Genomic DNA, 12,776 nt, shown 5'->3' with positions numbered 1-12,776 from the left:
TCCTTTCTTTGAATAACTAAGGGCATTTTTTCAAAACCTTGTTCTGACCTTATATCATATTAGCCATGTACACATCCTGACTTACCGACAGCCCAGCTGGACATTACCTGTTAGCCTCTTTGGTATTGCTGCAGTGGTTTTACCTGCATTAATGTGAATAGAGATGTATATAACTCATAACCAGGCACTCAAATACAAACGTAAGTCATTTCCATGTCACCTAGAAATTGACTAAGGTAACAAATATGTAAAAATTTAAAAAGCAGAAAACAAGACTATAGAAAATGTAAATCAGTACCTTTTAATACTTAGATTTAAAATGTTCAACTCAGTATTATATAATAGAATGACTAACAATTAAGAAAATGAAATACATTTTTAATTGTTCTCAGGATGCTGAAGAATGGCTGACAACTATTTCTTGATAAGTCTGAAGTGCTAATTCTATATATGGTCCTCTCTGTGCTTCTGTTTTTGCGAAGACCTATTGAAATAATAAAAAAAAAATTCTAATTATTAACATTTCTGCAGCAGGAACGCAGGGCCCAGGTCTTTAGTGTCACAGTGATCTCCCTGAATAGAAGAGATAGCTGTATGCAGACAGTACAGCATCCAACAGCTGCAGCAATACTAATTTGAAACCTCAGAATGGCTTTCATCTCTATTATTCCCCTTCCAGTAAAGATTAAGACCATGATATTGTACCTGCTAGATCAAAATGAAAAGCCTAAGAGAGCTAGCAAAGTTTACTTTTAATCAAAAATATTTTGATGAGTTCATCTCTTAAAAAAAAAAAAAGCCTACTGCTTACTCTCCCCACAGAAAAGGTTAATGCCAGTTTGTACTCTTAGGGGCACCACCCATCAAACCCATATGGAAAATTTCAGTGACTTCCCCTCCCAGGATAATACACCATCTGAACCCAGCACGGAGGCTAAATCTGGGGAGCCTGTGGCCTGAGAGGTGTGTAGTTCCAAAATAATCATTTAACCAAGGCTTCCTGACACCTGGCCTTTCCAGCCCTGATGACTTTGCCTGCACTAAGGGTGGAGGCTGCTCGGTGCCTGTGGGGACTTGACCACCTCCAGTGCAGCATGGCCTTCCACTGCTCCAAAGAACGTGCTGTTCCCACTGTCTGAACCTCAGCTATAGCTGCCAGCCTGCCTGCCATACCATCTTGAGTACGGCACAATTTCCCCAATTCCCAAAGTCCAGGTAGTAGGAAAAACAGGGTTTATATTCACATTAATGTTTCGAGGCCTAAACTATTCCATATTCACAACTATTATTAAATATGACCCATTTCTGAATCTTCCCTAACTCAATCATCACCACAAAACTGACAAAAAGGACTCTACCTTAATTAAATTTACTCCCTCAGCAGCCTGCTCTTTGGCCTCTTGAGCTGACTGGCCATCTGGATGGAGCATGTGATAGAGCCGGACCAGGCTGGTGGCATCATCAATCCTGAGAGTGAAAGGGTTTAGCATTATCCAGGTGTTTCCATTAGTTTCACAATCCTACAAGAGTGTTTGCCAGCTCCAAACTAAATTACATTTCAGACTTAACTCTGGTGAGGGTATTCTGTAATTCCAAAAGCATTTGAGGGGCCTGCGGGATGGCTCAGCAAGTAAAAGTGCTTGATAACCTGAGTTCCATCTTGGAACCCACATGAAAGTGTAAAGAACCAAGTCTACAAAACTGTTCTCTTATCCTCTAACCCGTGAAGCAGGTAAGACAAAGGGCAACACATGAAGTGCCCTCTTTATGAAAATGGCTATGTTCTTTGGGAGATGAATATCCCAAATAAAAACAATTCCTAGTGGCAGAAGATTTCCAAACCAGCTCAGCTGGCCACCATGAGATAGGTTCCAATTCAGGATATAAATTCTGCTTTATACTTTTGAGATTATTTATTCATTTGGTTTTTTGAAACAAGGTTTCTCTGTGTAGCCTTGACTGTCCTAGACTCACTTTGGAGGTCAGGCTGGCCTTGAACTCACAGAGATCGCCTGGCTTTACCTCCCTAAGTGCTGGGATTACTGGTGTGCATGAAACTTTTACCTGTCTCCAAAACAAAGTCACAGGCTTCCCACATACTACATACCACTTGCACCTCAAAGCTGAGGGTTGGGGATGACATAAAAATAACCCCAAGTGTTCACATTCTGAAGCTTTGCTATGTATACTTATCTCCTGGCCAAAGCTACCACTGACCATGTCCACTTTCCACCTGAGCTGGGAGACACTGAAGTACAGAGTGCCTAAATCGACATAAATGACCTAGTGAAATGCTCTGGGCTCACCCCATTCACTGAAAGGGCTGTCTCATGAAAAGGGAACAGCTGCTCATACCATATAAGCTTTTCTGTGGCAAAAAGCTGAAATGGCCAGTACCCAATAAAGGCAGCAACAAAATGTTTCTCCCCAATAAAAGATGAAAATAATTCCGTTTAAAACTTGGGCATGCTGGCACTATGGGTTTCTGTGTGTCAAAAATATGTTTAGGGCTTCAGTAGGTTCATGCTGAAGTTAATGCCTGTGTCTGTCTCACTTTATTTAAATAATTTAAATGTACCTTAACCACCACCCCACATGTAAAATTAGGAACAGGTTACTACTTTCAAAAGTAACCTACTTCACACACAGTTTACAGAATCCTAATACTGGAATGCCATTTGGTCTCTATTCAGTAAAGAGTGCACCCTCTACTGTCCAGCCTGTGCTTTGCAGTCAGCTCACTGTCCCAAGTTGTTAGAAGGTAAAAAGCTCTCCTGGCAGGCATGAACTACTTCAGATGTAACTTTTACATGACAAGGATTAATAAGAGACTATCACATATTACTACATCCCATAGCTTCCGTATCCAGAGGCATGCTATCGTTATATTAAGTTCAGGATGTCTGCATTTGAGGAACTCGAGGAGATAGTGCATGGGTCATGTAACAGAAAGGCATGGCACTTTTGTTTGTCCCTAACTAGGCCAGAATGAGGGAATACTGCCTTCTGAACTGAGTCACACCGTACATGCTGATGGAGCGAGCTACCCAGGAAATCATTAGGAAAGCTGTCCCGATGAGAAGCAATGCTGCACCTTAAGCAACACGAGTGTAACCTATGTGTGCAAGGTTCAAACTGCAAGTAAGATACTTCTATGGTCTGAGGATGGAATTACTACTGACACCTCTTCTTGGTCAATCTTAAGAGCCCAGCAAGGACTTTGTGGAAAGTCAGCATTCTCATAATAGCTACAGTTTCCTGTGATTTTTGGATTTTTCACCTCATGTACAAAGCTATTTTCAGTTTTGTATCAAATAGAATACTACATGCCTAGCTCAGAAATACTGAATTTTTTTCCTAACCACTGCAATAGTCATACGAACTTTTAAGTTTACTAGTATAGCTATTTTATACAGTAGTCTATTAACTGCACAACATATTTAAAGTATTTTAGACAAAAGGGTGGTAATCTTCAAAAAAACAATAGCGTCAAATAAACTTGCTCAATTAAAGGTACTAACCATCAGTTTTTTTGTTTTTAGACAGGGCCTGACTAAGTAGACCAAGCTGGTCTTAAACTCAAGATGCCCTCCCACCCAGGCAGACCTCCATTTGTAAAGATGTAAAACCTTCACAGCACAGTATGATGAATTATATTGGTTATTTTCAGCTAGAAACTTGGGAGCACATTCTGTTGTATTCTTTGGGAATATAACATTTTTTTCACACCATTTTGAAAATAATTTCCCTGAAACCTTTCAAAAGCAAAGGCCATCAAAAAAATTATTTTCCTAAGTTAAAACATGTTTACCAGGAAGCTCTATGGGTAGGATAGTTCTACTGGAAAATCAGTGCCCATCAGATCTTACATTTATTTTACAATTTCTATGGAATATCCTTGAGTGCCTGCAAACCCACCAATATTCAGGAATGCTGACAAGGCTGGAAAAAAAAAAAACAAACCTGAGTCTACTATAAAGATCCAAAGTCACATTTTTTCTAACAATCTAGCTCTGATTATGTAACACAAAAGCAAAGCCTAGAACTGAGTTATGCTAAAAAAATAAAAATTTCAAATGGAAAGAAATGAAAATTTCCATTTATCACTAGACAATATACTCCCACTGCAAAAAAAACAGACTGACTGTTGGGCAATAAACAATCATCATACTTACAAGTCTCTCTGGATCTGATCGATGAGCAAACCATCTATCTTTTTTTTATTTACGAGGTACCAAGCCATTCCGCCAAAGTGTCTCGTTGACCGTAAAAGATCATACCTTCCGTGTCTGTCTATACTTTCATAGGTCTGATGATGAATCTATCCAGATAAAATGCACAGACGATCAAAAGAAGTGAGCAGCATCACATGGTTCAGAGTAACCTGCAGGAATGCTGCCGCAAGGCAGAGTACAACCAGGTCTACTTGCAAGCTGCCTCTCTAGCCTCAGGAAAGCACTTGCCTCAAAGCACAGGACCTAAGCATGATCCCCAGAACCCATGTAAAAACCATGTGGGGTGGGCACACTTGTATTCCCAGTGATGGCAAGATGGATCCCTGGAAGCTCACTGGCCAGCAAGCCTAGCCAACTGAGCAGTTCCAGGCTCCTGAGACCTTGTGTCAAACAAAGCAGACTACCCAAACAACCCTTGCACAGGAAAGGAGGATTTGTCTACAACAGCAAATCTATACCTTCCCTACCACAGAGTGGGGCAGCCTTGTATGTGTACACCTTCTTGTGAGTATATAGCCCAACAAGGTCACCAGGATCCTCTGGTCTGCCCTGCTAACAGTGGAGACACAGATGTGTGCCAACTCACCTGACTTTTGCAAGGATGCTGGGAATCTGAACTCAGGTCTTCATACTTATACAGCAAACACTAACACACCGGGCCCTCTTCCCAGTCCTGTCCAAAAGGCTTTAAACTTGTTTGACGAGGACAGTATTCCTCACCTAGTAGTGACATCACATCTGATACAGCTCACCCCCTGCATACTCGCCGTGTATACAAGCAAGCTAGATGTTTGGTCACATTAAGTTTACTTGGTTATTTCTACCTGCTTAGCCTGTCCTCTCTGAAACACTTCACCAAACCTCCATCTTTCATACTGTTCCCTGCCCTTCTAGAGCCCTTTCAAGCCCCCTATGAGTCTTTTCTAAGCGCACTCTTAACACCTAACATTTTAGGCTGGAGGCAACAGTTATCTGCATACTGTCTTATTCCAGCACATCACTGCTGGAACGCAGGTCTCGATGCTCACTCAATCCTATGCTACCTATATAACACTGCCCACAAAAACAAGCACAATAAACACATCCTTACTAAGCTGGAAGACACATCCTGCATGTTAACAAATTCTAATGGATAACTGTTCCTATAAGGTTAATGGAAAAGAGAAAAGGCTTTGTCATGATCTGACTCGTAAACTTACCACTTAACTGCAGAGCAACTCAGAGCAAACTACTTCACTCTACCAGCCTAAATTCCCTCATTCTTAAAGGGGGCTGAACACATAAAACATGTAACTACACTCAATAAATTTCTAGGTGATTCCCTGTCCTATTACCCGCACCAAAGCCTGTAGCAGAATTCAAGTGTTACATTAAGAACCTTTTGCATAATCATATTTAAAGCACATTTTGGGAACTATTACATACACTCACCTTGATATACTCAGTGGAATCTGGCTCAAACTGGGCAACACAGAGATTGAGGACATCAATATATCGGTCTTGGCTGTACAGGGTCTAAAACCACAGAGAAAAATGGGAATGCGGTCAGAACATAAAAGTTTAGCATCTGTCCCGACACCCTGTCAGGCCTGTCCAATGTATAAGCCACCTATGTGCCTATCGAGCAGATAGGGAAACTTGATGTGGTAGCATCTGACTTTAATTCCAGCATTTGGTCAGAGACAAAAGCACGCAGATCTCTGTGAGTTTGAGGCCAGCCCAGTCTACATAGTTCCTGGACAACCAAAGCTACCTAGTGAGACCCTGACTCACAAGCCAAAATAAATAAAAATTAAAAAGCATACAGAAATGGCAGACTTTGTAAACATCATTCTTGGATTCAAACCCCAACTAAATTAACTGTTATGAGAAAACTCCCCTCCCAGCCCCCCCCCCCCCGTCAATTACTGATAAATCAGTGTTATGTTCACCATGATGAAATGCTGGTAGCACCAAACCCAACTATTTTACAGATGATCATTATGGAATGAAACTCAACATACTCAACATACCTGAAGGTTTTCGTCTTTGAAAATTATTGGTGGCAAAACTCTACGACCTTCTTTTGGGAAATAAATTTGTATCATCCTGTCCCGTTCTTCCCATGAAGCTTTGCGTAGTGTGCCACTTGGTTCTCTAACAACAATAAAACGTTCCTGAAACACAAAGATAAGTTTTTAAGACTCCTTTTCAGCTCTTGTGATAGCAAATACTATGATTTTGGCAGACTATAGAATCACCTTGGAGACGCTTGGGAGGCAGAAGCAGATGAATCTCTGAGTTTAAGGCCAGCCTGGTCTACAGAGTAAGTTCCAGGACAGCTAGGGATATATAGTCAGACCCTGTCTCAAAAACAAACAAACAAATAGCAACAAAAAGAAAGAAAACAATCTAAGATAAAATCACTCCACTTTGCTCAACTCTAAATGGGACATCTATGCCACAACCCTTCAAGGCTCAGGGAACAGGTCTGCAGAGGGGCAGAAAGAATGTAAGAGCTAGAAAGGAGTGCTGTGAAATGCTGACTTAAGGACTTGACATGGCTGTTGCACTCATGAACTCATTACAACCATGGTTACCTGCATAAGACCTACACAAATATTAAGACCGGGGCATAAAAGGCTCCATCCCTCTCTGAGCATCTTTCTTAGTCAGGGTTACTATTACTGTGGTGAAACACCATGACCAAAAGCAAGTTGGGAAGAAAAGTGCTGCTGTTGCTTATACTTTCACATCATAGTTCATCACTGAAGGAATTCAGGTCAGGAACCCACACAAGACAGGAACTCGTGCATAGTAGGAACCTAGAGGCAGAAACTGGTGCAGAGACCATGGAGAGGTGCTGCTTGCTGGCTTGCTTCTCGTGGCCTGCTCAGCCTGCTTATAGAACCCAGGACCACCAGCCCAGGGACAGAACCACCCACAATGGGCTGCGCCCTTCTCCACTGATCACTAAGAAAATGCCTTACAGGCCTGCAGTCTGATCTTACTAAGGCATTTTCTGAACTGAGGTTCCTCTCAGGTGACTTTAGCTTGCATCAAGTTGACACAAAAACTAGCTAGCATACTGACCCCTTGTCAACCTGACACACAAACATATCACTTATTAAGCACAGCTTTTCCTTTCTTTCCCCAAGATTTCACATTAACATTAATACAACACGAGACACATCACAAACTTTAAAAGTCCCAGTCTTCATAAATTCCAATGCTTTAAAAAAAATAAGTCTCTTTAAAAATCCAAAGTCTCTGTAAAACTCCAAAATCTTTTTTAAAAATTCAAGCCTCTCAACTGTGAACTTCTGTAAAACCAAAAATACTCTTTTGCTTTAAGAAAGAAGAATCAGAAGGGAGAAAGATCTTCACCAACCCTACATATGACAGAGCGCTAATACCCCAAAAATATAAAAAAACTCAAGAAATTAAACACCAACAAACCAAGTAACTCAATTAAAGAATGGGGTACAGAGTTATCTGGCGAGGACATTTTCTCAATTTAGGCTCCCTCTTCCAAAATGACTCTAGCTTTGTCAAACTGACATAAAACTAGCCAGAACAACACACCTCTGGTATTGCTCTGAATAGTGCGTAAATAAATGATAAGAGCATAAAGTGGCCCCGCTATCATTTCTTGCCTCTTTAAGAGGCGCTCCGCTCTGGAAGCTTCAAAGAGGGGGTGCCACATCATCCCTCCATCTCCAGGTAGTATTTCAAAGATTATTTTGCAGTCGAGCATATACTCACCCGATGTGGTATGTGATAAGTTATATCAGTAAACACGTATTTGTTTGTTTCTGCTCCTTCCATAATCTTATCCTCAGCTAATACGTCATTTATTGGCTTTCGTTCTTCCAGAACTGGTGTCATCTTTAATCGTACTTTAGCTGCCTCAACTGCCAGTCTAGTAGCCTAAAGAAATAAAATATCTCATAAGAAAAGTCATAATGTCCAAAAGAATCATAAAAGCAGACATTCATCAAAAATGATGATACCTACAAAGAAAAGAAGTTGCAGCCATGAATCCACAAGCAGAAAGCCAAACTTGGACTCGAGTGCCCGGCCTTTCCTGTGGTGTGACAAAGAACACCAACTGTCCACTCACCCACTATCTAAGCAGCAGAGGAATGTCCTGAGACAGAGCCATGCTCAAGAGATTCTTGGAACACAGCAACGCCTGTATTTATTCAGGGTTCACTATGTGCCAGGCAGCAAATGGGGGCTGGAGAGATGGCTCAGCTGTTAAGAGCACTGGCTGCTCTTCAGAGGACCTGGGTTCAGTTCCCAACACCTACATGGTGGCTCACAACCACTTGTAACTCCAGTTCCAGGGATCCGGTGCCCTCTTCTAACTTCTATGGGTATCAAGCATGCAGGTAGTACACATACAGGAAAAACACTCATACACATATAACAAAGGAAATCAAATGTCCTGGGGTTGTTCAAGGCCCCAAACCTACAAGAGCTGGGTGCTGTTATTATCATCTCTATTTGACTGAAAATAGGAGTTACACAGACGGTAAGTACTGGCAGCTGCAGCACTGCTGTCAGAGCTGAGCTGCAAAGCTTCCACTCTCAACTATGGACTGCACTGCTTTGTGCCACATTCTTTAGAGTGATGACCTTGGGGAGGAGAAAGGAGAAGTATCACTCTTCTCATATGCTACTGTGAACTGACTCAGAAAAAAGCATGTCAATGTCTCACATACTCAAACAACAGAGTATATCCCACAGAGGACTCGAGATTCTGCTACCTGGAAGGTACCACTCAGTAGATTTCACCAAACCTTCAGCTCCAAGGCAGTTTACAACAGATATTTCTCCAGGAAGGGAGCTGGAGCAGGCAAGATGAAAGAATCAGCAGGCTGATCTGGAGCAGGGAGAAGGTTCAGCCTGGACACCTAGACTTGATCCCAGTCTGCTCAATTATGATCACACCACTGGTCCTCTCTGCCTGCCTACTCTTGATTCTTTCCTCAGTTCTGTGGCTGCTTCACCCCCTCACTCATGCCCATGGGGCATAAGCACTGAGCATCTGCTGTGGATTCTGCAACTCTTACTTAACCCTGAAAGAAAGGTATTCTACTAATACTCCAAAGTTCACATACCTCTTCCAACTGTGCCTGGGTCATTAACTTATAGGTTGGTGGCTTCAGTGGTTGTACAGCAGGCTGGAAAGTCTTCTGCAAGTCCAGGCCTGTCATCTTGGTGAGGATACTCTGGACTTCCTCATCCATAAATGTAGGTTTCTTGACTTCTGAGCTACCAGATTCTGATAAAATGGATTTCAGCAATAAGAAGCTGACAACAGTGGCAAGCCAAGACTTCTAAATGGGCAAATTACAATAAAACCCATCTGTACAGAATACATTTCAGAATTACATGGTGAGATCTTTTCATTCATTCATCTTGTACTTAAATTTTCCTAAACATTCCCCATGACATGCATTGAAGACAACGGTTTACTACAGTGAGCAACATGAAAAATAAAGCTGGCAATGACTGTTACCTTTCAGACTTGCCTCCTCTTTTTAGTTGTTATTTTGGTGATGGTACAAACAGAACCCAGGACCTGGCACATAGAACTCTGCCAGTAAGCTACGCTTCAGGACTCAGATCAGCTCCCTAGCAGCCAGACATGGCACATCCACAAAACAGGTCCTGCCCTCCCAACCTTATAAATGAAGGCACCAATGCTAACCTGTAGAGAACTAGCTCTTAAAAACCGAAGAGGAAATTACCAAAGTTCATTTGGTTCTAGATCCTCAATCACTTCCAACCTAAGCCCAGCACTGGCTTATATAGTGTGCCTCTTCCTTGGACTCACTTATTGTTGTCTTTCTACTGGAAAAGTAAAGGCCGTCTGTTCCTAGGCTCCTCTTCACCATCAGTCCTATAGATGCTGGTTTCTTGCAGAAGCCTGACCTATTTCCTTTTCTCCCTATTCATAGTCTCACTGGGTGCTTTCCTAGCTCTCTGCAGCTTTAATTGCATCCATTCACCAGAGACTCTAAAATCCCAAGATCACCTACATCCACTACTCAATGGGCACCTCACCTGTACTTCAATACTGCCAAACCATAACTCCCCAACTTTTTCTTGTCTCTTTAAGTGCTTTCCCTACTATTCTCTATCCCAGCACCATCCATCAAGTCATTCAGTCCAGAATCCTAAAATTATTTTTGACTTTTTCAATACCCACCACACCCAGCCAGAAAAGCAGTTAAAAATGAAAGGAATGACCATTATTAACATGCAGGAGATATTTACTGTGTTAAATACATACCATACCCAGCATATTCAACTCTCACAGCAACCTTATAAAGTAATATTACAATTATCCCATTTTTTACAAAAAAGAACACTGCATATAGCAAGTTAGCTAACTGCCATAAGTCTCTCTCTAGATCTATTTCCCACTGTCATTACTCTGGTCAATGCCATTCTTACTCCTTACCTCGGCTTCCCCAACTCTTCTTGGATCTCACTGCAAGCCATCTCTACAAAGAGATTCCTTGAGAGTAATCTTCTAAGAATATAGTCAAGATGACTCTCACTTTTAGAACTCAGCATTTGTTTGACTGGGTTTCCCACTAGGAGAATTACTCTCTGTCCTAGTTAGGGTTCCTGTTGCTTCCATGAAACACCATGACCAAAAGCAAGTTGGGGAGGAAAGGACGTATTTGGCTTACACATTGTAGTCCATCATTGAAGCAGAAGCTGATGCTGAGGCCGTGGAGAGGTGCTGTTTGCTTGCTTTCTTACAGCACCCAGGACCACCAGCCCAGGCATGGCACCCACAGCAGACTGGGCCCTCCTCATCAATCACTAATTAAGAAAATGCTCTACAGCTAGATCTTATAGAGGCATTTTTCTCAATTGAGTTTCTCCCCGTTTTGATAACTCAATGTGTCAAGCTGACACAAAACTAGCCAGAACATTCTCTGAAGACCAAAATCCTGTTTACATTCTCACCACGAGCTCCAGTAGTAACAGGTGCTCACACTCAGCACTACACTCTTTAGGCGATCTCACCCACCTGCCCAACTCTAGCTTTTATTTATTTATTTATTTATTTACTTATTTATTTAGTTGTTTGTTTGTTTATTGTTACTCTGATGCTCTTCAATTTGTATCTAACTGCATATTGAACCTGGAATAACAAAAGCAGCTCAGTACAAAACAAGCATAATTCTGCCTCTTTTCCCATTTTCATTTTGTCTACTCACCAAACCAAACTCAAGAAACAAACAGACATTAATATTCTCTAACTTGGCACTACTCTCCATTCACGAGCCATCGTCAGTCTTACAGTGTGAGCCTGACTAGAATAGTGCTTTGCAAGGAGGGCTCAGATAAGCTCTGCAAGGACAGGCGGAAGCCGACTGAGTCTGACAATGCGCGTGCAGTTTTCAACAGCTAGAGCAAGCTCTAGGTCTCTCAAGACGCTCAGCGGAGCTTTGGTGGTCACTCACCGGCCTCGGAGCTGAGCGAGCGGCAAAGCTGCCCCGCCTGGAAGGTCTGGGGCCGCGTCGCGAGCAGAGCATCGGGGTGGCGCTGGCCCGCGGCCCGCGAACAGAGCCGCTGGGCTCGCCGAGGGCCCTGGAACTTCCACAGCAACAACTGAGTTCTGACGGCAGCCATGATTACCCGACACCCCCTGCGCCGGAATCGTCTAGATCAACTTCCTGCTCGCGACCCTTTGTACAGCATGCTGGGAAATGTAGTCTGGGCGGAGGAAAAGCGCTGCGGAAGCGTTTTAAAAGCTCATAAAATTCGAGGCTTCCTGCAAGCAAGACAAACGCTCTGTGAAAGAGCTGTTTCCCACCGCCCCGTTGCCCTTTTTGAAACAGTCTCACACCGCAGTCTAGGCTGGCCCAGAAGTCATTATGTAGCTCAGGTTAACCTCAAACCCACTGCAGTCTGTCTTCTGCCCTCTGATTTCAGATGTGGGGACTGAAGTTTTTCAGTAACTTCTAATTTTGTTTGTGTGTGCGTGCGCGTGAACGTGTATGTGGAGGTCAGAGCACGCCCTGGAAGAATCGCTTCTCTCCCAGAGAAGAAACTCAGGTCAGGCTTGGGAGCAGCTATCTTTACCAGCTGAGCCGTCTCACCAGCCCATTTACGTATTGTTTGTAGTCCTAGTTTTCTCACTTGTATAAGAGACATATTAACGGTACATACATACATACATACTCACATACATACATGTATGCATGCATACGTGAGAAATATTAAGAATATATACGTTAAAAAACAAGGGCTTGGAATGTAGCTCAGTAGTTGAGTACTGTCCAGCATGCATGAGACCCCAGATTCAGATCCCAGCAACACATGCAAAAATCCCGCCAACTGCTATTGACAAATAGATGTTTGAGCCTCTCACTGTTTCTACAGTTAGTTTTTTGCTATATGCTCCTTTTCTTTTTTCGTTCTATAATGAATTTGCATTGCATACCTAGACTTTTTCTCCCACCTGCAGATTTAAATTCAGCTGCTTGAGCTTCTTCTTTCAAACTTGTCATACACACCCCCAATGTTGGC

At 42.4% G+C, this 12,776-nt stretch overlaps 1 protein-coding gene across 1 annotated transcript; it reads right to left on the bottom strand.

Moving 5' to 3' along the window:
* Positions 1–280: 280 nt before the first annotated feature.
* Positions 281–11,906, bottom strand: Mrps22 (mitochondrial ribosomal protein S22). Its single transcript, XM_021636579.2, has 8 exons — positions 11,708–11,906; positions 9,341–9,504; positions 7,980–8,144; positions 6,248–6,391; positions 5,667–5,750; positions 4,176–4,321; positions 1,359–1,467; positions 281–484 (listed from the first exon to the last, which is right to left on the bottom strand). The coding sequence occupies exons 1-8, from the start codon at positions 11,874–11,876 to the stop codon at positions 389–391; spliced, it is 1,077 nt and encodes a 358-aa protein (XP_021492254.1). The 5' UTR covers positions 11,877–11,906; the 3' UTR covers positions 281–388.
* Between the last annotated feature and the right edge of the window lie 870 nt (positions 11,907–12,776).

The sequence above is a fragment of the Meriones unguiculatus genome, chromosome 6, assembly GCF_030254825.1.
Source record: "Meriones unguiculatus strain TT.TT164.6M chromosome 6, Bangor_MerUng_6.1, whole genome shotgun sequence".
NCBI lineage: Eukaryota > Metazoa > Chordata > Mammalia > Rodentia > Muridae > Meriones > Meriones unguiculatus.
The sequence above is the reverse complement of the archived record's forward strand: the minus strand, read 5'-3'. Positions and strand labels throughout refer to the sequence as shown.